Genomic DNA, 26,428 nt, shown 5'->3' with positions numbered 1-26,428 from the left:
CAGAATGGGGTTATCATTTCAGTGGAAGTGAAAATAGTATACAGCAATCAGATCAGCCATGGTGAAGTAAATGTGTGCAAGGAAATGAATAATTTAAAAAGTTCAAGACTTGAAAACTTTTCTTTTGGAAAATGAATGGTACATCCTAATTGAGAACACATTGACGAGACTCCTATGCATTGTGTACGTGCTTTTAATTGAAAAAATACAAAAAGATCAGCATATTAATAAGCAATAAACCAGCGGGAGACAAACTTTCATTTCTCTTAAAACAAAACAAAACATCGATGTAAGAAATGAAAGGTGAGATTAAACTTTGAACAAACACAAAAGTCTCATTAAATGATTAATCAAAACCATCTGAAAGAATATGACTGCAATTAAAGAGCTAAAGATACTTTCATAAGCCAAACAATATGCAACCATCATCATGGTTACAATCTAAACAGGCAAACTGTAATGTGTTTGACTCAAAAGTCATTTATTGACAAGTTAAGATACCATGGTCAAGAAGCATAAATAACATGTTAAATCACAAAGGTTTTCAAACACAGAAAGCAGCTGCCAAACATTTGGTCCACCCTCCAATGTGAGACGAGGCTGTGACCCTGTGTCTAGACTGCAAAGTGTGACACACAAGTTCTTCACTTGCACATCTCACTCAACAGATATGTTCTCATTTTCATCTCTGCAGCTGTTCTCCCGCTCTGTAGGCCAACACCTCTGCTGACCCCAGGCCTGACAAAAAGGCACTGAATTATCATATGAGCCTATATTTCCGAAATAGGTATTTTATTACTTTAATGCTTCTGCTTTGGTAAAAAGTATCATGTTGTAATTTTACATAATATCTTGAAATATAAAAATAAATGTAATCCTGAATTGATATATTAATGTTTGAAGGCACTACCTATGTGTCTATTCTATATTACATTGATCATCTCATTTAATCGTCACATATATTTGATATACATTTAATTAGTTAACAATTTTGAAACAGCTTTAAAACAACTTGTCATAGGGCCTATCAATGGATATTCTGGGATTTTGTTATCAGATTTAAAACTGTGATACAAAATGTTTCCATCTTAATTCAGATCACAATTAATTTTAACAAATTATTTCATTGGTTTAAAAGAAAAATACTATAAAATTCGACACTTTGTCTACAGGTTGGACAAACAAACAAACAAACAAACCCATATATCACCACAAATAAATCATCTAGCGTGGAAACAAAACATTTTTCAAAACTGCAATCAATTTTTCAAAGACTTCAAATCAAATGACCCATTGCTGTTAATATATAGGAAAAGTAAATAAAAACTCCTAAAACAGACGATGATTTTCAAACTGATTTTACAAACTATTTACAAATCATTGCATACTTTGTTTTAAAAAAGCAATTTCTAAAATACACCTCCCAACTGCCAACATAATCTTGCAGAACATGTAAACTTAAAAAAAAGAACAACAACCCTGATGGAACAAGCAGCCACAAGTAAAGCAAAAGTGAACAAGTCATTTCTGCAGGCATGTACTGCATTTTCAGCCTCTCAGCTGGTTCAAAATGTGCAGACAAGATGGGACGTCTATAGTCAGTCAATGCTCGCATCTCACGACTGCGGTGCTAACCTGATTTCTCTTGTCTAGACACAAGGTAACGGCTACTTTGCGCATTTATAGGCCCACTGTGGACTGGACAATTAGTGTTAAGCACTGTGCCAAAGGTCATGTCAGCTGTCCAGCTCAAAGTCTGTCTCTTCGCCTGTGTCAGACTTTGGGCGATATTTCCGCCGCGAGAACTTCAGGCAGAGAAGGTCTCCTACTTCGTTCAGATGATATAGGACCTGAGGGGAAAGAGTGTGAGTTTGTTTACTTTAGTCAACCAAAGAATCAGTGTCTCAGAAGAAAAGGTAAAAAGGTGTGTATAAATTATGTGTACCTGATTCAGCATGTCTCTGGTGTGCGCAGCAGAAATACAGAAGCGAGCACGCGCTTCTGTGATCGGTGTTGCCGGAAAGCCAACCACAACAACACCAATTTTCCTCTCCAGCATTTCTCGAGCGAAAGCCCTAATTGATCAGTCACACACACGCACATACATGCACAAACACACACACACACACACAAACAAATTGTTTTTAATCTTCGAGAATAGCAATTCAAAAAAGTATCCTACGAAAAGGTAACAAGGATTTCTCTGATTAAATATTATCAATCAGTGTAATAATTCCCCATACAAAAGAAAAGGCAAAGGAGAGATGTATTACTTTATATTTTACTCAGTAATGTGTAATCAAAGGCAACTTTACTTAAATCAACATCTTAATACAGTAGATAAACCATGCTTCTTTTTCAGTAGGGCTACACTAGTGACAGTTCTTCACAGTTCCTAAACCCAGATAGCAGCAGCTCAACCAGACGGTAACGGTCAAAGTCCAACACATTTCAACAGTTGTTAAACACTTGAAGTGACTTCCTGTGAGTCAAATGATAGACTATTTGTCTTTAGCACCAAATGGCACTGTTGCTACAAAGATGTCTGATTTACTTGCCCATTATTAATTACTCTGATTTCTCTGGTCGCATGGGCCAGGTTTACCCACAGTTCCGAGGACCAGAACCAAACAAAATCAAAAGAGTTTTTAGTTACTTTGTCCCACTTTTGAGCAAAAGGTCAGCTCATTTAAAGAGTTGTTTTATGTCTTCCTAGTGCCTTGGAAAAAAACGCCTCACCTTACTATGATCAAACAAAGTAATATTTTCTCATTACCCCATTGATAAGATTGATTTGGACATGAAATATTGGAAATGTGTAAGGAAGGCTACTCGATGCTTTCTCTTGAGTGGTCTAGGTTATGCATAATAGATACTGGGTATTTTCTATTCAGACAGACACGGCATCAAAGTGTGCAATGTGTCTACCATTTAAAACAGACAGGAAATGCTGTGCCTGGAAATTGCTTGGGCAACAAAATCTATAGCCTCAGGTGATTTCAAATGAGTCTAGGCAAAATTAAATGAAATTAAAATCACATTCACACCTAACAGTGGAAAGGTAATATGGTGACAATTTAAGCATGCTTACACCACTTTGCCCGGCATGTAGAGCAGGATGGGAACCACGGGTGAGTCATCGTTGCCGTAAATGATGAAACCCATCTCCTTCAGTCTGGCCCTGAAGTATCTAGTGTTCTCTGCCAGTTGGTGGATACGTCTGATACCTTGAATTGAAACAAAGACACAACCAGATAAGCATGAGCAAAGCATCAAGCCACTTAAAATCTATTTTGCAAATTTCCACTGGGCCTTCAGCTAAATACATCAACAGTTTATAGTAGCTCATTCCGCAGGAGCCATCTCATCCTAATTCCTCTAGATCCACCTTGGCCATTAAAGCCTCCCCCATTATCTTTATCATGAGAGAGAAAAATAAAGATAGTTGGCCTGTATCCACCACTCACTATGGTGTAAACTGTTCCAGGTCACCGAAATGAGGTTTTGCACCTGTTTTTTGATGTTTTTTTTGCAGAATGACTGACTCCAGAATGCAATAACTAGAATGGTAAATGAGTATTGGTAGAAAGTAACTTATATAATCAGGTAATTGGAAATGGAAAATGAATCAAACACAGCAAAGGTAGTTTACTCTGCTCACCCTCGCTGTTCCCTAATGATGTGAATAACTGCAGAGCTGGGCGGCTCTGTAGCCGCAGCACTGTTTGGCACGCCTTAGTCTTGGAACACAACTCACTTTCCCCTCTGATTACCTGAGAACAGATTGGCACCTCTTTCAAAGAGATTTAAGGGAGCACTTAAAATCTCCTTATCTCAGCAGAGAGGAGGGGGGGGGGTGCATAACACTGGCATCTGCCAAAACACACAGCGCCCATTTTGTAAATTGTTTCTCTCTGCAAAGAGAGGTCAGTGAAGTCAAAAACCTGCTGCCAGACGCAAAAATCATATGGATCGGTGACAACATGTGGATGCTGCTCTCTGTCAGAGTTTTCCTCTATTTTGGAGCTATTGCCACTAGTTTGCTTTGATGTGTACATTTTAGAGATGAATGAGGGAGGCAGGGGGAACACTGAGCAGGAGAGAGTAAAACATAGTAAAAACAAAGATCAATTACCACATCTTGTCACAGTGTGCAACAGAAAAGGTGTTGTTGTAAAAGACCACACAGATTCTTGTTTCCATGCCACTCTAAGACAGGTTCCAGATTTCCCAATATTTTCAGGAAATCTTTGCCTGGGACATTTTCAGCGCCAGTCTATCTGGTACAACAAACAGGGATAGCATCCAAGCAACAATGTCTTTGTTAAGTGTTGAAAGACATTTACTTCTAATTTGGTCAGCAGATAGACTTTTTGAGTAATGACATATTCAAGTGATTATTTCATGGATTGAAATGATTTATACGTTATTTATACATGAAATGATTTTTACAAGAAATAAATGGTAAATAGTAATTTTATAAATAAAATATAACCAACATTTTATTTTGATTTAAGGAAAATTTGTATTATTAATTATTCCATCAAATAGTATTATGTCAAAACATAATTAAATCCATATCATGTTCTGGCCCTTTAATGCAATAGAAAATCCAAATAACTATCTAGGGCATCACGGAGGTATTCGGGATATTTTTATTCCTTCATTTGACGGCGCAGGTTTTCTAGATTTTGTTGGAATTTTGCAGGTAAAGACTGCAAGACAGATTTCTTCTCCACTCAGCTATTTTGATTGGCTATTAAATGTATCAACTATGTTGGCTTTAATCAGGACAATTAGTTAAGTCATCGGATTAAAAATCCACGGTAACTACAAGGTTTTGGGAAAAAGGATTCGGGGAAAAAAAAAAACTCAACCTAAAGCTACTAATATCTGCACTATTTACAACTTGTATCACAACTACAATGGAGTCCGACTGCCCTGAAATTACCAAAGTTGAAATAAGTCCAGAGGAATTTCTTTGGCAGTATTGCAACTGCTTTAGTAATGACTGCTTCCCTGGCCTCATGTCTGATGCCATTAAAACAGAAACTTTTCAGAGGTACAGAGTTCGTCAAAACACACACATGAAAATGATTTCCTCCATGTTAGGGTCACGTGTGCTCAGGGCCTGCCCTCCCCTTGCAGACCTCTATAATTGTTACCACATTTTCTGACCAAGCAGCTGTTAGTCTTCCACTACAGGTCTGGACTCACTCCTGATGTTAACACCGGTAATGTCCTCCAGATCCGGTTTGCTATTGTTTCACATGTAATTATGGAAAGGTGGGAAACTTTTCATAAGATAGATAATGTATGTCTAAGCAAAAAAAAAAAAAAAGTACTGACATAATATTACAATGACTATGAGGGACCCCCATTAGTTGATTGACTTTACCTTCTGAGCTCCTGTCTTTTCCTGTAATGCACTTTATGGCGCGGATGATCTGCTCAGTGACAGGGGGAGACATGGCTGAGGAGTATACTGCACTGTGAGATTGGCATCGCAGGTAGTCCACCAGCTCCTGAAAACAAAAGACTCAAAGTTTCATGTGTCATGTCACCAAAATGACTACGTACAGCATGTTTTATAAATGACACCATGTCTTTCTTTGATAGGAAGCGAGTCTCATCGATTATGTCAAAAAGCTACTGAAAATTAACTTTATTCCATATTTTGTTGTTTGATTATCTGTGGTTTCCCTTGTTTAAGGCATAGGAAAATGTATAACTTGAGCTGTTAAACCCATAATAGCGGACTGCTGTTGCACAGGAGCTGGAGTAGGAAGTTAAAAAGTAAATTTAAGCAAGGTTAATTTTTAGGACATGGTCCCAGCTCAGTATGTTAAAACTAAATTAGGCACGAGGTAGCGGGCTAAAGTAGGAAATCTGTTGTATCCTTGGTTGTTTGATACGCCTTGGCTGTAGTTTTATTTTAGTAGCATGTTTGCTCGCTGTCCATGAAAAATAAAAAAAAAAAGTGTCATCTCCTGTCATTTGGATCAAGCCTTTGAAAGAATGGCACTTGAATAAGGAAAAAAAGATGACTTCAATGAGCAAATTAATCAGAAACAGTGATTGTATTTATGATTGCAACATTGTCATATGTTTTAAAGAAAATAGTAATAAACTTGCAGCTTAATTTTGTCTTAAGTTCGTTTATCGGGTGTTTAAGCCTAAATTTAGCTTAAGATTTAGATTAAGATATCTTACGGAAACATACCTTTAATCCCCTGTGTGAAAGAATAACTTTTCAATAATGGACGATCGTAGAGAACTAATGTATTGTCAACACTTGAAAATGGCTGAACAAAACTTCTCCAAATGTCTACCTTGGAATTGACTGCTAAAGAGCTCAAGAGCCTTGGGAGGCAGCTACTGCACTAGTTTAATGAAAAAGCAATGTCAAAGTGAGCTAGAGTAGGGACTCACACTCATTATTTCAGAATGTCAGCAAGACACTAATTCCTCCAGGAGGAGAACAGCAAGATTTCAGGAAAGTGATTTGATCATGCATCCCAAGAGCACGTGTGCGAGTGGTTTGAGGTTGGAGTGGGCTCTAAGTAGTGATGCGCTGCTGCTGCTGCTTGGTGGCTGGTTGGTGGGCAGCGGGTGCGAGGTGATGACACTTAGCCAGAGAGGCTGTCTGGCCAGCACTTCCACTCTCTCCATCTGTCCCCACTGGGTGGTGGCTGCGGCTTCCTCACATACATAATGGGGAGGAATTTTAGGGGGAATGCTAAAATGTAGTTCAAGAACCCTGAACCAGCTTGACATCTGTTTTCATTTAAAGCAGGGGATTTTCACTGCAGGATTTTGGTATGACCAAGATCAACCAGTTAAGAGAACACGTCCGAAATCCATGCACATCTGGGGTGGGGAGTGACAGCCCGGAGTTGTTCCTCACAGAGTTGTATCATTACCTACAATGCGCCATAAGGAGCCATCCAACACACATAGAACACACTCAATTCAAGGTGAAAGTGAATTAGGCTTTGGAATCTATTCATTTGTGCAAATATTTTTGGCACGCTTACAAAATAACAAATAGCCCCCCCCCCCAACAGGCAGTATTCATACTGAGCAGTTCCGATCACTGCCACAAGAAGGGGCTGGACGTTTGCCAGCTTTACCTTCTTATTATGGCAAAGCAGGGCTTAGCTGACATAAGGCGAGGGCAGGAAGGGTCCCTCTCTGAATCCCTAATTTAAACAACATGGTTGTTTCCTCCGCTGGTTTCTAATCAACTGCCACAAAAACCGGAGCAGTTATGTGCTGTAGTGTACATTTAATGGAGTAAAAGAGAGTTACAAAAGACCAAAGTTACAGCCTGTAGAACATTTGTTGAATGCATGAAAGCTTTAAAAGGGAGATTTTGTCAAGATTAATTTGTGTAAGCCATTTATACAGTTTTCCAAACAGATAAAGGTACATTATCAATGAAAAAGGATTTTCATTGCAAGGTACATTTTTAATCTAATTTTTGAGCAGACAATGTCATTTGTGTCCACGTTGACAATGGCCCAATATGAGTGCAAGTCATATTCAGCCATATTGATTTTATAACTCAGTTTACCAAGGGGAAAAACAAGGAATTTTCGTCTTTGTATTAAAATTCATGGTCACGCAGTTCTGGGCATTGTAATCACTCAGACTGTAACCAGCGTCACTGATTTATTTCTTCACGATAGAAAGGTCAATGGGTCTATTGCAGTGTTTCAAAGATTGATGAGTCACTTATGATCAAGGGTACTTTAATTCAAAACAGATGGAATTATGTACAAAATTTGATGAATAAAATCCACCTTGACATCCAAAGTCCATGGAGTTTTCTTGTTAGCTGACAATTAATTAATGTTCAGACAACTCACATTTTGAGATCTTAACAGATAAGTTATTCATTCTTCCGTATGAATGATGATGAAGTTTAATGTCAGCCTACACTGGTTTTCAATATCAGTCTGGTTTCAATACTTTGCTGTGTTCAAAGTCATACAAATGTATAACTGTCATCCCCTCGTATCTGTGGTGTTCCAGACTTGTGTTACAGGAAGTTAAACAGTCATTATGTTGGAATTCAATTTCTGGCTTTCTTTCTTTTCATGATATATGACTAACATACCACATTAACCAATATACTTTGAACTTCTCTCTGGACCAAACTTTCTGTTACTGTCACTAAAATCTAAACCAGCTGAAAATATGTTAGTATATCTTACGTTACTTAAACAAGCCTTGCTTTCTCAAAAGGAACCAAAATTAAACAGTGCAATGTCATTAATTTCCATCAAATGCTATTATGGTGAAAATGAAAACCACGAGACTCAGTTCTTCTGCAGTGTTTGTCAGAAAATTGATATCTAAATGCAGGTGCAGACTTTCAGTTCCTTTGTATTCTTTCTAGTTTAGTGCGTTCAGCAGTGCAATAGTAGTGTCAGATTTAGATTGTAGAAATAAACATGTTAACATAATTAACATATTAGCATAATTAATTCCCATCTCCATGTAACATCAACGCACAGGCTCAGAAGGAGGTATGAGATAAATGTCTGTCAGCCTCGACCTCTTTATGTAAACAAATGGGGGGATTGCAATGAGGTGAACATTAATTAACTCTGTGCATAAAAAGTTGTTTACTTTTGATATTTTATTTACCTTTTCTGTGGCATAACTTATGAATTGTCAATGAATATACTTTGAATATCAGCTAAAATACAGATTTATTTTTTCTTCAAGCTTCTTTTATCTTAATCTGCTCCAAAAGTCCTTATCAGAATTTTTGCCTTTTCTCCCAACATATTGTTAACATGTCTGGTGAAATTGTAGATGAATACAGCTTGTTTGAGTTTGAAGTATGCCCCTATTTCTACAAATAACTGATGGATTAAAATAAAATACAAAATGAAATCTTCAATTTAGATATCTTGGATAAGACTGTATTAATTTTATTGGGAATTATTACAATTATGAGACAGAAAATTCAAACAGTAAAAGGCCACAAACCTTCTTTCCAGCAATATAGCCTCCAGCAGCCCCAAAGCTCTTAGTGAAGGTGCCCATCATCACATCGATGTCAGCTGGGTTCACAGCAAACAGCTCTGTCACGCCCCTCCCTGATGGTCCCACTGCTCCGATGCTGTGGGCCTCATCGAGGTACAGATATGCTTTGTATTTCTTCTTCAAAGCTATAATCTCAGGAAGTCGCACTACTGAGCCTTCCATGCTAATGACAAAGAATCACACAATTACTGCGAGAAACAACATGAGCACACGTTTAAACAATTACACACAAAATTTGGGGGTGATCATGTTTAAAAGAAAAATATTCTGACCCCAACCCCACTTTATTCAATGTAGTTAATACAGGTTACATCATTTCACATGCCCCAATATCCCAAGAATCTTTTGGCAAGACTCATTTACTCATTTCATTTACTCCCACCTCACTCTAATCTCTTCCTTCCCAAGGACCCTAACCTTTTAAGGACACAAATAGACAGCAAGAATGGGTATATGGCAGGAAAAATTGAGAAATCCCAGACATATCCTTGCAATGGTAGACAATGTCAGCAGTCCGAAGGAGATAAGGCAGGGTTTGGGAGGGACCAAAGTGGACATCAAAGCGGGGCCCAGGATATACCTAAAGCATGCTTACACTTTATCCAAGCCTTTTGATGTTACTGGGAATTCGATAGATGGAGCATTGGCTTTTCAGTACTGAAAAGTACATGAGAGAGTGCAATGCATGGTGTCGGCTCTAAACCAGACATTGGATACTTCCTGATAAAGGGTTTTTGATGTTGTATAAATTGGTTATTTTTCAAATGATCAGGATTGTTGTGCAACTGAATATTAAGGTAAGACCAACCGGTTGCCAGACTCATGGTTTCATTTTAATTTCATCAAATGTTTTTACCTAGACTATCTAGGAAATGAAATAACACATGCTAATTAAAAACAATGTGAATGATCCATGATCCGGTTGAGTGGAACATAAATGTAGGCACAACATAGGACAAAAAGACAAAAGGCAAGTAGAAAGGAGAGCGGCTATGACAAATAGTTGGAGATGGGATTATAGCGGAGTCAATCTCTGTAGCTCCATTTGGCCTTGATTTGGAGCTAATGAGCAGATGGAGAGAGTCACTAACACTCATGCTAGCTCACTTCCAGGAGAGACTCAAAATACCTTTCTTCTCTGTGGTAATCAAACAGAACCCAGCCCTGAGCGTGCACGCACACATCTATCTGAGCGGGGACATTCGATCCAAGTCAAGTCCCTTAACCTAAACCTCAGAGGGAGAGCATTACCTCAGAGACGAGGACTGCTCAACAAAGAAACTCTCCCAAGACTGAAATATGGATGATGAAATATGATTAATTCAACCTCAGTAGGGAGGTTCATTGTTCATCATCTCTGATTCAGACCAGCCGCAATCACATACTTACAAAGACAGATAGTGCATATCAATTGACCCAAGGTCTGTGTCAGTGATAGCAATAGCTTCTTTGTGTGCTAGGGTGTGTGTGTGTGTGTGTATGTGGGTGTGTGTGGGTGGGTGAGTGTATGTGTGTGATAGAACTTCAGCTGACCTATAGATGCCTTCAACCATAATGAGGATCTTCCTCCATGGCCTGTGGGTCCGAGGCTGCCCTGAGCAAACAGCCTCTCTTAGCATCTTCTCCAAACTGAGCATGTCTGTCAACAACGCGCGCACACGCACGCACACGCACACGCACACACACACGCACACGCACACACACACACACTTTGTGAATGCATATAACCTTAAAATTTTGTATACATAACAGAGAAAACACTTGAGTGACGTCTTTCGAGGATGTACAGAGCGAATGATGCTGTAAGATAATGATTTCCAGCAAACAGAACAAATCACCCCAACTTTTGTAAGAAAACACCTTCCTCAAACTAGCCATGACACTTCCTCATGCTGCCTTCGAAGATCAAATATCAAATGTTCAATTGTTTACTGAAGGATAGATCTGGGACGCCAGGCAAATTGTTCACAAACGAGAGATACATTGTACTTCTTCAGAAGAACTTCATTTTCAGTGATTGAAATATATGAGTGATGGTTACTTTCTGCTTTCTACCAACAGATGGCAATATTATACAGCTTTTTGTGCTTGAGACGGTTCAATTCATGACCAACTACTTTGAGCTGTAGAACGAACCTTATTCTCCTATCTCTACTTGCCACGGGTTTCTGGTATTGCTGCTATGACACAGTAACAGGTTTGTTAGAACCAGTAGACATTTTTTTGATAAAATCTACTTGTGGTGCTCAGAAATGCACGGTACAAACAATGCTAGTAACATCAACATTGAGGAAACAGTTTTTTGCTGGGTATATGTATAGGAAAGAGGAGTTTGCTTTAAAATTAACCTTATATGGGTTATAATTGAAGGATTGTCTCTTCAAGAGATGCATAAATGTGTGATCCAGATATCCAGAGAACTATTGGGTGTTTGTCAAAGAACATTTATGTGGTCTGGAACCTTAAAAACCAAAGATTATCCTCCCAAGCCAGACAGTTTATCATTAGACTGAAAGAGTTTCAATCTTCAAAGGAGACATTTTTATCTATGGCTATTTCAAGTATTTACAAACATAAGCCAGACATTGCTAGAATGGTCAGATTAATTTATCTGCATTTTGGTATGAACCATTCAAATCTTAAACATGTCAAATATCCTTGATGTGAATACCTTTTCTGTCTTTGATTTGGCAATGATGAATGTTTTACATATCTTGGAACATAATGGTTGTCTCTTAAAAAAACAAAAGCATGGAGTCTGCTGTCGCAGTGTCAGCTGCGAAGGTATAGAGGCAGGGAGGGGGTCAACTGCTCAGGTGCCTACAGGCTCTTTGCCTTTAGAAAGGCCTCTGGGATCTGCTTGGAGGACCCATAACTGACTCTGCTTGTACCTGTCAGAACACATTTGCTGCCAGAGGGCTGCCTCATTTGTCCTGTCTCCTGAAAGAGGGCTGGATGTTCCAAATGTAAGCACAATGAATGATGTATCTTTCATGTTTAATAATTCTTTCATATGCTCTGGTGGCATAATGTAAATTCAACAAAGTAATAGAGGGCAGATTGCAGGGAAATTACAATTTCATTTAAATATACTTGTGTTTCTGTGCTCTGTTGCTGATGGATAAACACAGTCGTGACTGTAAACCGAACCCACTGCATTAAAGCTCTTAGATTTTCAGCTCCAAACACAGAATGCTAAGTAGGTCTATCCTAAGGCAAATCCTGTACAACAAAGAAAGTGATGTGTTCCTTACTGCAACAATAGTTTGAAATGTTGAGAGGAAATACTGGAATTGTGTGAGCTGCGGTGGCTTTATAAACATTGTTTTAAACTTAAGCTAAAGCAATTCTTGATCAAGCCATATGAACTTACTGTTGTGTTTGAACACCCGGATAGTTGCTCCTGACAGTCTTGCACCTAAGATGAGAGATGTGTGATTGAGCTCATCACTCAGGATCAAACAGCCCTGAAAATAAAAATACAGAATATTTCAACTGGCTTTGCTAAAGTATGCACAAGCAAGAGAGAGAACAATAACAGGCATCATTAAGCAAGTCCTCAAACAACATGGGATCACAGTTCTATCCTTTCAGTTTCCCCCAAAAGGATCAAAATACATGCAGCAGAACAAGACATGGCATCATTTTATTCAATGCATTCATCTCCCTGGTGTCATTCTGGAAACTTTGGTCTATAATGCGCTGTGGCTTTATTTATTCAACTGTGGAGATTTGGGTTTATTGTGCTAGTTATGCAGGACAAGCTATCCTACTAACCAATTTTAGAAACTGGCTGCAGGTATGATGAAGACATCTGTATTGAATGAGCTTTCTTCACTTACATAATGGACTGGTTTTACCCTGAGACTGAAAATATTGACCTACTAAAGGGAAAATCTTGTTCACTTTAGTAATAATGAGCTATAATCAGGCTTTATTGGGCTTTCAGACTGGAACTTGTCCTGCATTAATAAACTCACCATTTTTCAAAATCACTCAGGATCTCAACAATTAAGATTACCTCCAAAAAGAACAACATAAAATATTATTGTTTGACTGTTTTAGGATATGGGGTTTTGCAAAGTCTATGGGTGAGTATAAACACGTGCATTGGGGATATGAATCAAGACTAGTTATTATAGTTGAAAAAACTCCCTACATGCTGATCATTATTTAAAAAAAGCATCTTCTATTATTTGACAAATAGATATTCCTTTGCTTATTTCACATGCCTTCCAGCAGGACCTTCAATGGCTCAAGTATGCTTACCTGTCCTGTATATGCTGTGTTTTTGATTGTACACACCATATATGTTACTTCAGCAAATCTCTAGTGTTTTATGGACATCACATAAATAGATAAATAAATAAACATTTTTGAAATGGAAATGATAGTATATCAACTTCCAAAGGGATATCAGCATGCAAATTAATTCCGTGTGTTGGAATTTTTTTCAGTATCCTAGTATATTCACACTGAGACTTGAGGACTGCACAAGTCTGAATGAACTCCTCAGAGGTAATGCTGACACTGTCTCAGTGACAGACGCCCTCAGTTTTGCCGAGTGTCCAGCTGGCCTGCTACATAGCTACAAGCAGCTGTCACTCTAATGTACAGTAGTCCTGCCTAAACAGAAAAGCTCTCCTGGCACTGCCTTTTCCCATTGGACAGCGTTGGCAGAGTGGTTTGACCTTCAGCCCTGGGTTACAGTGGGGGCTGATGCTTAAGGACCTGCTACATCTCTTGAGCTGCATAAATGACCACATTTTCATCACTTAAACAGTCAATGCCCCCTTTACCCTGTCTGGTCCAATCACAGAGTCATGCAGTATGTCGCCCATGGTAATCCATGGATGTCTGTGTGAGCTGACTGGTGTGCTAAAAGGCAAAAGTATGGGTAATCCTACCCTTGAGTTGTGCTTTTAAAAAAATCTGCCCTTCCTGAAAGCAATTATGCATAGTTAGGGTTTTATCCTGCTGGCTACTGTAATGATTAATTATGATTTTCATTAATCGTGTTAGAATTTGTTTGCAGCCCAGTTGGTTTAAATGATAATCATTTGCTTGGACAATTTACAAGAAAGGGACAAATATAATTGAATTACAAATACAATTATTTTCTGTTGTATTGTGAAAACTGCGCTTACATGAGGTCAGACATCCTTTGCATGTTGTGTGATGTTTGGGATGTTAAATTGCATACCTTGCCAACAAGAGCTGGGATGTTCATTGAGTTTGTGGCAAAACCCATTCCAAAAGTCATGCAGGACTCCACCCCTAAGAAATTAGCGACAAGTTGCTCGAGCTCTTCATGAATGCTGAGGTTACCTAAGTGACAGGCATCACAAAAGATAACTCAACCTGAGGAAGACTACTGTATGTTCATTGTAGTTTATCTGATGGTCAAAAAGGAACCTGTGCAAGCACTCATGTTAACTGGCATTTTAGAATTATGAAGGCACATCCTAATGGGATAAAAATGTTAGAAAGAGAAATTTTGTTACAGGAATGGACCAGAATTTAATTACAATTTGTCTGTTATCATATATCAGTAAGAGTTTTCCCATGTTATTGGATTAGAAGTTCTATGGTGAAGTAATAGTGGGCGAGTAGACTTAAGTTAATACATCTAATATTGCAAGTTTTGAGGCTATATGGCAAAAATATGCAAAGGCATGGATACAACAAACAGAAAAATATTTAGCTATATTTATATGTTCATTTTTATTTGACCCACAACACACTTGATAAATCATATTCTCAACATCAAGGAAAAATATAGGATTTAACCCTCTGCAAATGGAGGGCTGCTTATTGTGAACTACAGAAACCTGCTGTAAGCGATGCACTTTGTTGCCATTGGTAGTTGGGCTCCTTTTACTTATAATATATCCTCTGCTGACACTGGTCACCAAGCAGAAGTTGGGTATGTAACTCAGTCCAGTCAGAACGTTACTGTGTCATCCACTGACATGCACACAAATGTATTCCTAACTTATATCTTAATACATACACAACAAAGGGATTGAGGTGTCATATCATAAAATCATGGAACCAATCCAAATCGGAAAACTGTCCATTAATTGGCTGTAAAGATACTGATCACAACAATCAAATTCAATAACAGTTTCATCTGTGAACAGAAACTGAAAGCATGAGGGGCTTAAATATTTTATGAAGGTCTGGAAAATGGATATTGAGTGATCTCTTTAAAAACATAATGTGGCGAAACAGCTCTGTTTTTATGGTGATTCTCATTTGGTTCATTCCATCAGGCTATGTGCCAAAGTTAAAATTGACATGCATTGCCTCAACCACACAGGCTCCCCAATGGCAAGTACAGACTTTTTATATAAAGAAAATTGTCATTTTCTCTCATTTAAGGATAATTTCCTCTGCCATAGCTTTATAGGCATGCCTTTCATTTTTTCCATATTCTGATTTCATATTCCATATTTCTGGGTCTTGATAACCATCAGGCAAGACAGAATAGACGACAATTCCACCACATGACTTAAGTAGATATAAATGACATATAAATATACTTTCATTAAACCTAGTCAACTGCTGTCTGATTTAGTCTGTTTATCTTTGAGCCATCATGATTATCACAGCACATTGACATTTGCCAGTCACAACCTATAAAGTAATTAGTGGTTAAGCTGTGAGGGGAAAAAAAAACAAAACAAAAAACTCATTATTCAAGACAAGAAAAAAGGAAGAAAAGAGAAACTCAGCCTATAAGCATTACTCAAGTTCTATCAATAATTGTAACTACGGATCTATCAGAACAGATAAATACTTCATACTCCCCCTTATAATACTTAGATACTAGCAGCAAACATGCAATTAAAGAAAACAACTTGACTATGAACTTTGAAGCTAGACATACATATTGCCTGGCAATTACTTATTTATTTGAATGCATGACATCATTGTGTAATTTATCTTTTGTTAATGATTGTAAGCCGAGTGTAGACATTGAGCTATCTATTAATAGAGGTCCGTGAATGTTTGACATGTCTATTTATTTTATATTTCAACGTGCTCTCACTGACCTTTGAAAGTGTTTTCACATTTTCATTGTGTAAAGCTTGGTATCAAAAAGTATATATGACATTATAGAGAGTATATTGGGTACAAAGGTTTGTATTTTTGTAACTATGAACTGAAGCTAGCTGCACTTTGACAATGGGTGGAAGTGACTGGTATCTCACTTCACCAGGAGATTGATCATACACTGTGCATCCGCAAACGGTTGAGATGTTTCAAAGCAAGGCTTGGACAAATATCACCGGGCACAGACACAACAAATATCATCATACCTCTGCACCGAGGATACCGCTGTCAACTAATACTAAAAACAGCAATAGCACGGAGACAGAAGAATATTGATGTACCACAGCATTTTCATTCTTTTTTTTTTTTTTTTTTTACAAAACTTATTGGCAAGTATGTATTACAATTCAATGAATTAATTACCCAACATGTCTTTCTTTCTCAAAGATGTCCCACTTCTCATCTGACAGGGTTCTAGAGTGAAGAGCTGATATTAAAGAAGTCCAGCTTTCTCAAAAGATTTTGGCAAATACATGATTTGGATTTCTGAGAATCTTCACAGATATAAGTATTGCAGTGTAACCCTCTTCTTCGTCAAGCAGTCACTTCAAACTAACATTCCTTGAATACACCTTTTTTAATATAATGAAATTTCAATACACTGAATTTAGAGCAGTTTGGAAAAGTGAGATGAGTCAACCCTATGTTCAGATTGTACTCATAATAGCTAAGTTGAAAAGTTCAACCACAAAGTAAACTTGGATAAGAGTTTTGCTGTTTTTCTCATTTTTTTTTGTCTGGTTAAAAAGTGCTACAAGGTCTTCTGATTAACCACTAATGGTGGTGTTTGCAAACACTGAGTGGAACTGAATCCCAAGGCTTCACTGGTGAGGTTTCTCCTCAAAAATGAGAACTCTTGGCATCTATTAACACTCAACCTGAACAAAAGTATTAGTGGATACCGATGTTTCTTAAAGCCTGGTTCACATGTAAGAGTTGTCATGAACTTAAAGAGTATGCCAGATAAGCAGGGTATTTAAATGTTTGTACCATTTTATTTATTTGAGTTTATGTGTGTGTGTGTGTTTGCTTATAAGCTCACAGCTCATATCAGTTGTTTGGAAGTGTTGTTTTCCACGCTATCCTGCTCTGATGTCGAGATGAGAAGATCATCAATTTTTCCTTTTTGGTGAACTTTTCCTTTGAATTTTCAGTCATACAATGCACTAACAAGGTATGAAATGTGCCATATTTAATTATAGTATTTCTGTTTTCATAAAAATGAGTTTCTTTAGTAAATGCTTTACTTAAATACACAACAAGGAAAGCAGGATTTTCTGAGGCCTTTCTGTATCTAACCAGTACAAAACACTGCATTTCAAGTGAGGCTTTGGTTATGATAGTGTCACTGCTCCTTCTGAGACACTAAGGTCTTTAATAATTGATACCTAATAACATATCATGGGATAAATACTTATTTCTAAACTCTCTGCGAGCTAACAAACACAAATTCTGAAATCCATAAAAAGCAGTCCCGTTTTGGAGGGGAAATAAACACAGAAATAAATAGAAGTGATGAATCATCAAAAGTGCAGGAGTACCTGAACTTTGACAAACATGCATATATAATCAGATAAGATTTAATTCCACTGCATTTTTTTAGTGTTGTCAAAATGCTGATATCATGGAAATGTGTAGCCAAGGCAGTCACTCACACCTGTTTGTCAACTCGCCCTTTGCTAGCATGGCTACAGTAGACATATGGCACTATTCTGTCAGGAGTGACATAAACGAAAACCTGCCTGATACAAAGATAATTAAAAAAAACTTCCCTCAAAAATATTTTAAATGTGAACCATTGAGTGTGTTCTAATTGACATAACCATTTGCAAAAGGCTTATGGCTTGTCATCGGTTTTATCCACAGCCAAATGAAGACACTGGCAAGTTATAACCTGAGAGACACAGCTTCTAATACACCATCACTAACACTGCTGGAGTTCAGAGGCTAACATGCCATTCAAAATGCATTTGAAATCACAAATTCCACTGTCTGGTCCTTGCTAACACTTAACAAAATTCATTTTTTCATCTAACCTAATGTCCGGGGCATAATCTTATAATTCATACAAGGGACAATTTCCATGCTGCTTTGCTTGGATAAGTATGTAATAATACCAGCTTATGCCCAAAGGATACAAAATTTAACACAGGCTCAATAACCCACAAGGGATTGTAACCACTGGATAATAATAAAAATATCAGGTAGGAATTCAGGAACAGATATTGGATGATGATGTGTTATAAAGGATATGGAGTTCATCACAAATTTGATACTCAGCCTGCTTAAGGTCTAGCTCTGCTTATAACAGACATTCAAGACATTTGAGTCACTGTAAGATATAGTGAAAGGAAAGTAACCAAATGTTCACTATGTTCTTGCCGAAATGTGTCAATGACCCATGTGGCACACTTAGTTGCACGTTGGAACATCGATAGCACACTCACCTATTTCCTGTCTTGTGCTGGAAACACCAACCCCATAGTCCTGAATTTTGTCCGCCACAGTTTCAAGGAAAGCAGCATTATTCTCAGCAAATCCAAGATAGTTGTAGGAGCCCATGTTGATAACATTATGTATTGTCCTACCAGTTAATCTGCAGGGAAGTAAAGATTAGCGGGAATCAATTCCCTTTACAAAGTTTTGCACTGAGACAACCCAATTTCAAGGTAAAAAATCTAATTAGAAACTTAAAAACAAGTAACTTCAACATCAGTCTATTCATGAGAAATGTAATTATTTCTGTGAGTATTGACAGGAACACCAGTTTTATTCAAATTATACAAATACATATGATGTCTATGCCAAAAGTATTTAATTGCATTTGTAGGGGTTTCCAAATCAATTTATAAGCATAAGAGAAAAAAAACAACTTAATGTAGAGTAAAGCATCTTCCTGCAAAGCAGTGATAATTGTTTTTTTTTATTTTTTTTATAGTTCTTACTTCTTCAAAGGCTACCACAATCTCTCTTTACTCACATCTACACTCCTCACTCCATACTGATACATTGGACAAAAGGTCATGTTCCCAAAAGGTTGGGAAAATAGCAAAGTCAGCTTAGAAGGATATAACAGAAAGACAGCTCTAATCTCTTAATCTACATAGCGCAGTACCTGAATGTCCAGTTGTAGTCATCAGAAACTCTCTCCATCAAGTCAAAAACAGGTCCTGGAAGGCTGCATACAGGCCGGTTCCAATTGTCTCTTACCCTCATGTACAAATTCCGAGTGTAAAAGTTTTCAAAATCTTGGTAAAGGGGTACAAAATTCTAAAAATAAACAAATAAATAAATAAACAAACAAACAAACAGATATGTGCATTCACATGGCTTGCAGAAAGCCACTGGCGACCATTTTAAAGTGGTTCCTGATGAACCCCTGGGCAACTATGAAAGCTAATTTACAATCATTAGATCCTTAAGAAAGTATTACACAGTGATAAAAAAACAAATTATCTAAAACAATATAATTTGAGATCCTCTTGTTTAATGAAGGGAAATGCAGGGAAAATAGCATGATTGACAAAGAGACAAAGAGACAAAGAGAAAGACAACAGTTTCTATGAGATTTAATTAGGTCTTCAACAGATACTCTCCATGGTGTCCTGTCTCACCCCTGGCAACGATAAAGTGCCACGGAATATGTATAGAGAAGGAGAGGGACAGCTTAAGAGCAAACATTCAAATAATTTGAGCAAAAACAAAAGCATGTTGACAAAACATAGAATGGAATAGCTCCCTGGTCAAATGTTTTATGTGTGGCAGCAGTATATGGGTGCCTGCAACGGTTATGACTACAAAATGCATCTTTCACTGACCTTCTGTTGCTGTCTTTCCTGAGCAACATGGCACTTCTCCAAGCCTATAGCTCTCAGAAAGTCTCTGAAGTAGCCAAACAGGGTGACAATACCAAAGCCCAGGTATGTCATGACAGCCACGTACATGGGCGCCTGTTCAAACGACTCCTGCCTGTGTTGCCTGGAGGCGACTCCAGTCCCTGGACCATTTTTCTATACAAAAAGAGATCTGCATAAAGCGATCTTACATTGCAAATGAGACCAGACAAAACAATACCGGTTGAATAAATGTGGCTTGATTTCAAACAAGTGGTTTCTATCAGACCAGTTAAGGGGGGATAAAAATTGAATGGACATGTACTTCTGAGAATTTGGCTTCATTCAATCTGAGGGTTTGACTTTGGCAGGGCAGCAAGCAAAACAGGACCCCAACACTTAGGCAGCTCAATGACATCCAGCCATGGGTTTTGCAACAGATCAAAATGACTTCCCAACATGGCACTTTGTTATATTAATTTTAAGTGACATTGAGCAATTTCGATCTATGTGGATGTCAAAGAAAATAAGAAATAGTTATGAAGTATAGATTCCATGTATACCAAAAAATCTGTTATTAGGTGTTAGGCAAGCAAACTGAGATTTCATTCTTACTTCTGTATCCATTTAATTTTTTAACAGCATGCTCACATTATCCTCGATACCAATGATTTGATCAAGTCAAGATCCATGGTTGATTTTCTTTTTTTTTAATTTGAAACTCAGTTTGATCAGACAACTGGTAATCAGGAGATAAAACTGTTTTTTGCCCAAGTTGAGAAGTGGCTGGTGGTGTCGCTGACTTGGTGTTTGATTTACAGAAAAAAGGGGGGTTCATTCACTCTGTTAACATTTTGAATCAGGTTAAACAAGCAGCCCCATCACCCATGGGGTTTGGACTGGAAAATGAAACGATAATGGCCCAGCAAATGGGCCTGAACTTCAACAAGAAAGTGCTGAAGCTTCGATAATAATTGGGAAAATCATTGTTCCTTTTCGTACCTTCTTATTTAAAACTCACATTGGTAAATGCTATGGATAGCTTATGAACAGAATGTCAATGACACATTAGAATTACAACAATACCTACTGAGATTGAGATGTGAGCTGTAAAGAGTATCAACATTAGTATGATTGGTACATAACAATGTTTGTATATAAATGTGACAGCCACGTTACATCAAACTGTGCAGTTTGAAGTGTAAAAGGGATTCAAACAAGGAATTAAAAGTACAAAAGTACAGCACTGAGCAGTCATTTCCTTTTAGCCTCAAGGCCAAGGAAACCTGCTTCAGCTAGAGAAAGCATTTTAAGGCGGGGTCATGCCTTTGTTTATTGCAGCTAAATTCCGTGTTTGACAAATATATCCCATCACCCAATAAAAAGAACACGCAAATGAAACAAAACCAAAAATAAATACATATATTACTGGATTAAATGATAAAAAAATCCATTAAGGGGGATGCATTTTGCAGTGGAGTGGAGGCTTCAAGGTGAGCAGCCTCCAGGGAGCGACAACATAGAGGTCGTCTCAGGTAAGGAGACAACTTGAAATCCCGCTTTTTTTGGCGTTCAAAAGACTGAAATTAATATTCTATTTAAAAGAAAACATATCTCAATAAAAACTCGCAGATTCGAGCTCCTCGAAGCTGAGGGACTTAAGGAGAGTAGCACAACAGAAGAAGTAGAAAAATATCGCAGTGTTTTAGTCAGGGCAACACCCAGGTGACGGTAAAACATTTGTTTAGTGAGCAATAGCTGTTTTTGGCCACAACACACCACACAAGCCAGCAATACAACTAACTGTTCCCGCTTAATTCCAGGTAAATAAAACCCAGAATTCAACGCACCCCAAACCACACCCACATAATTCCCAGCAACCCCGAAAATCCCACAGAAAACAAGCAACAACACGAACCCCAACATTCGTGACTCACTACAATATTGTGGTCTTAAGTGAAACCGTCCGCCGACGACGGACGTACCGTTCCCCGGTTGTGATAGCCGTTTCTGACGGTTTCCTCCTGTTTCGGCCCATTCAGGTTCGAGGTTCCGTTCACGGCTGTCCTCGACATGTTCCTCAAAAACACAGGCGCGGCCGCGTCTCCTGCCAAATCATCAGGTAGGAAATCTTCGCACGCAAGTCGCACAGGTGACTTCCTCCTTTTTTAGCACCTCGGCTCATCCGTTGCTGCTCTTTGGACGCTACACTTGAAGTAATGTCTCACTTCCTGCCTTGTTTAGGTTTTTGATGCGTCAACTTTCACTTCCTTTTTATTTCAAAATGGAAATTTGTCTCACGCTGCGGCGCTGTATGTGACTCTTATCAACAATCAAAAATGTAAAACAGAAGAATGACATTCATGAATATCGCAGTAAACTGGTTCCACCCGGTTTCAGTGACACCACCTGCGTTTTAATCGGTGCAAGTTTTATTTAAGGGGTGACATTTCTAATGTGTCTGTGGAGGTCATGGTTAATACTTGACAAATTATTTTTCTCGTAGCAACTGGACTTGATTTTTTTTTCTCTTACAGACATTTCACCTATCACCCGAGAGGCGACTTCAGTTTAAATAGACTGTGGGGAGTTTTTAAATTATTCAGAAAGAAAATCAAGTCCTGTTGCCACAAGAAGAAGATTTTGCCAAGAACTTCTCATGAGATATTCTTACATTGTAGACATTTTGCAGAATGGCAGTGATTCCCAAATAGATCTCAGAAAGTTATGCTGCTTAAATATGAGGGCAAAAATCTCAAAAGAAATTATATATTGTACATTGTTCTGAACATGGATTATCAACTGTACTTCCAGTGGCCTGATACAGCCAAGGACAGAAAAATCATTTTTTGAAATTTATGAAAATCTGTTTTATCACTGTCTCTGACCCATGTTACTGCTAACAGTCAAGACAATTCATATTTCATTGTATTTCTTATTCTTCCTCCTTTCTACTATTTTCTATTACTGCTATGTTTTTTTACTTGAAACTCTGGCACAACAATTTCCTTCGGGATTAATAAAATTGTTCTCATCTCATCTCATGTTGGAAATCACACGTTTTTAAGTGAGTGTTTAAAAGGGAAAAAAAAGAACTGTTGTTTGTCGCTATTAAATAGAGTTGTAATCCTCAAATTAGCCAATGTGTCAACTAATACAAATACATCCAATCTGTCCCCATGCAGGCTATGTTTACTCAGTGATAAAAGCTTAGAAGTTTGCAAAAAAAAAAAAAAAGATACATGCACCTGTGTAATGCAGTGTAGTGTGAATGGGTGCTGTGATTTACTGTACATTTTAATTGCATTAAGAGTCCAAGTCAGAGTTAAAAGTTACAAACTGAAGACAAAATTCTCAGAATCTTATTTTTACATTTTTGTCTGCTCAGCTAGACTCTATGCTCTCCACTCTGTTTCAACTTTCGCATCATTTTAAAGTACAAGTTGCTTGTGTTGTGGCCCATTTGCTTAGTGCCAGATCTTTTTTGATCCCCTGCTTTGCTTCCACAAAGCAGACTGAGGATTGTGGCATGGAGGCAAAAGGCTGAATAAACTTAATTAACGTAATCAAGATTGAAGTCAGTTGCAGATTCTAAGCCTGGATTTTCAGTGCATTTATCAATTGTTTGGGGTTTTATCTTGTTTATATAAACATATTTTCTACTCTTCCTGGAGCAATAGGATTCTGTTGGTTTGTTCTCTCGGCAAAAGTCCTAACTCTGTCCTAACTCTGCTGTCTCCCTTATCCTTGTTTTTCCCAGTCTGCACACATCCAGCCTATTTTTGTTTATTTATTTAATTCATTGCCATTTATTTTTGTGACTCTATTTATATTTTTATTTAGTTCTTTTTGTGTATTTTTCACCCTCACTGTTTTTAAAGTTGCCCATTGTTATCCCTGATGTTGTTGTTGTCTGCTGTCTTTATTTAATTATTTGCTGTCTATTTATTTGTACATTTTTTTTTGTCCTTTTTTTGTCTATCCTCTGTCTTCTGCCTTTCTATTTCTATTTATATTTATTTCCTTTTTTTGACATTAAACTGATACGCTGCTGTGACAAAGGAATTCCCTGTGGGGATCAAAAAAGTTGATCTTAAAAATGTTATACATATTCTTTGGACACCCTGCTTATGCATGCATTGGGGCTTGAACTCCATCCATCCATCTTTCCCCACGTATCCGAGTCAGGTTTCGGGGGTGACTTGAACTTCAAGGGGAAGAGGCAGAACCTCTTCCTCGACCCAGAGTGGGCATTCCACCCATTTCCGGTTGAGCACCATGGTCTTGGATTTGGAGGTTCTGATTCTCATCTTGGCTGCTTCACGCTCGGCTGCGAACCGTTCCAGTGAATGCTAGAGATCGTGGCCTGATGAAGCCATGAGAACTACTTGAAGCTTGATCCTATGGCCACCAAACTGGATCTCTTTGACACCCTGGCTGCTCCCAGAAATTCTGTCCATAAAGGTTATGAACAGAATTGGTGACAAAGGGCAGCCCTGGCAGAGTCCAACTCTCACTGGAAACAGGTCAGACTTACATCCGGCAATGTGGACCAAGCTCTGACGGCGATCATACAGGAACAGCCCATAAGACAGGGTTCGGTATCCCATACTCCCAGAGCACCCCCCATAGCAATTCCCAAAGGACACAGTCGAATGCCTTCTCCAAGTCCACAAAACACATGTAGACTGGTTGGGCAAACTCCCATGCCCCCTCCAGGATCCTGCCAAGGGTGTAGAGCTGGCCCACTGTTCACTGACACCTTTATGCCTGAGCACGGTGTTTGTTATGGACAATCCGTGACAAGCACAGATGTCCAGTAACAGAGCCCCGCTTGGGCTCAGATCAGGGGCGCCTGTCCTCCCAATCACGCCCTTCCAAGTTGCACTGTCGTTGCTCACGTGAGCGTTGAAGTCTCCCTGTAGAGTGAGGGATTCCCCGATAGGAGTGCTCTCGAGCAGCCCCTCCAGGGACCTCAAGAAGGGTGGATAAACTGTTTTTGGGTGTTGTTGGGTGTTGTTGGGTGCATAGCCACAAACAACAGTCAGAACCCGTCCCCCCACCTGAAGGTGGAGGGAGGCTACCCTCTCGTCCACTGGGTTGAACCCCAACGTGCAGGCACCGAGACGGGGAGCAATCAATATGTCCACACCTGCCCGGCACCAGTCACCGGGGGCAACTCCAGAATCAAAAAGAGTCCAGCCCCTCTTGAAAGGCCTGGTTCCAGATGCCACGCTGTGCGCCAAGGTGAGTCCGACTATATCTAGTCGGTATGTCTCAGCCTTATGCACCAGCTAGGGCTCCTTCCCTGCCAGAGAGGTGACATTCCATGTTCCAAGAGCCAGCCTCTGCAGCTGAGGATCGGACTGCAAGGTCCCCCGTCCTGGCTACCGCCCGGCTCACACTGCACCCAACCCCCTTGGTCCCTCCTGTGGGTAGTGAGCCACCAGGCGCTCGCCGCCAAGCTCTGTCCCTGGCTCCACAGAGGGGCCCCTGTGACCTGTGTCCAGGCAAAGGAAAACTGAGTCCAATTGTTTTCTTCTTCATGGGAGGTCTTCTGAGCGGCCCGAGTATTGAAATCAAACTTTGTAATAACATCAATATTCCTTCTGCTACTGAAATTGTTTTTTCATCACCTTCTTAAGGTAATTGCCAAGTCTTTTTTTTTTGACAAAAATTGTTTTTGCTTGATTCACTCCTTATTCATTCTATAGCTCAGTTTTTTGTGTTTTCTGAAAAAGTTGAACAAGGACTTATGCTATTATTTTAAGAAGGTGACTATATTATCTTTCACCCTGTTGGTAAATGTTTGATTATAGCAGCTTGTACATCATTTGAGATTTTTCTAGCTTTCTTTTTTTATAATACATTTTTGTTTAAGAATAATTACTAATTGTGCACACATGAGGCAAGACACAATGCAGGAAATTATGCACCACATTAGGAATTGTTTTGGCAGGAATATTTGTAACTGTGTATGCAGTGGCACACCTTTGAATTAAGACCTGCAATTAGGCTGATTTTATAGTCCTTTGGTCGAGAGACAATGTACAAATATCATCTGCCATCACCTCAAAGCTGCTTCTATCAATACGCAAAACTGTTGGCAGTTACAGGTGTGAGAACACTAGGTCTTGCTTGCTTAACTTTAACTTAGAAGGACTGAAAGAGGAGTGCAGATATTGGTATGGGTCTTGAAGTTTCTGAGAAAAAGACAGAAAGAGACATCGAGGGAATCCTGATTAGTCAGGCTGCTTCCAGCTGTTACAGAGTGGCAGGGAGTGCAGTCTCAGTAAATTAAAAGTATCTGCAGCTCTCACGTCCTTTTAGCTCAGTTTGGTGCGTTGAATTGAGCTGTCACAGTGGCTGGTGCCTCCATGCCTTCACTGATTGCTTTCAGTGGCACCAGATGTAAC

The 26,428-nt window shown here is 38.7% G+C and overlaps 1 protein-coding gene across 2 annotated transcripts; it reads right to left on the bottom strand.

The window, feature by feature from the left end:
* Positions 1-177: 177 nt before the first annotated feature.
* On the bottom strand, positions 178-22,211 carry sptlc3 (serine palmitoyltransferase, long chain base subunit 3). 2 transcript variants are annotated; one of them, XM_086167016.1, is made up of 12 exons: positions 21,998-22,211; positions 19,998-20,189; positions 19,295-19,449; positions 18,627-18,775; positions 14,264-14,388; positions 12,434-12,527; positions 10,594-10,699; positions 9,004-9,223; positions 5,399-5,525; positions 3,092-3,227; positions 1,946-2,075; positions 178-1,850 (listed from the first exon to the last, which is right to left on the bottom strand). In XM_086167016.1, exons 1-12 carry the CDS (start codon positions 22,085-22,087, stop codon positions 1,737-1,739), a joined length of 1,638 nt encoding a protein of 545 aa, XP_086023142.1. In that variant the 5' UTR covers positions 22,088-22,211; the 3' UTR covers positions 178-1,736. The 2 variants fall into 2 exon arrangements, with proteins under 2 accessions (XP_086023142.1, XP_086023151.1); XM_086167025.1 differs by lacking the exon at positions 21,998-22,211 and adding an exon at positions 21,950-21,974.
* Positions 22,212-26,428: the final 4,217 nt, after the last annotated feature.

Source organism: Fistularia commersonii, chromosome 2 (assembly GCF_037954325.1).
Source record: "Fistularia commersonii isolate RoL2024-O1a breed Wild chromosome 2, RoL_Fcom_v1.0, whole genome shotgun sequence".
NCBI classification, from domain to species: Eukaryota; Metazoa; Chordata; class Actinopteri; order Syngnathiformes; family Fistulariidae; genus Fistularia; species Fistularia commersonii.
The sequence above is the reverse complement of the archived record's forward strand: the minus strand, read 5'-3'. Positions and strand labels throughout refer to the sequence as shown.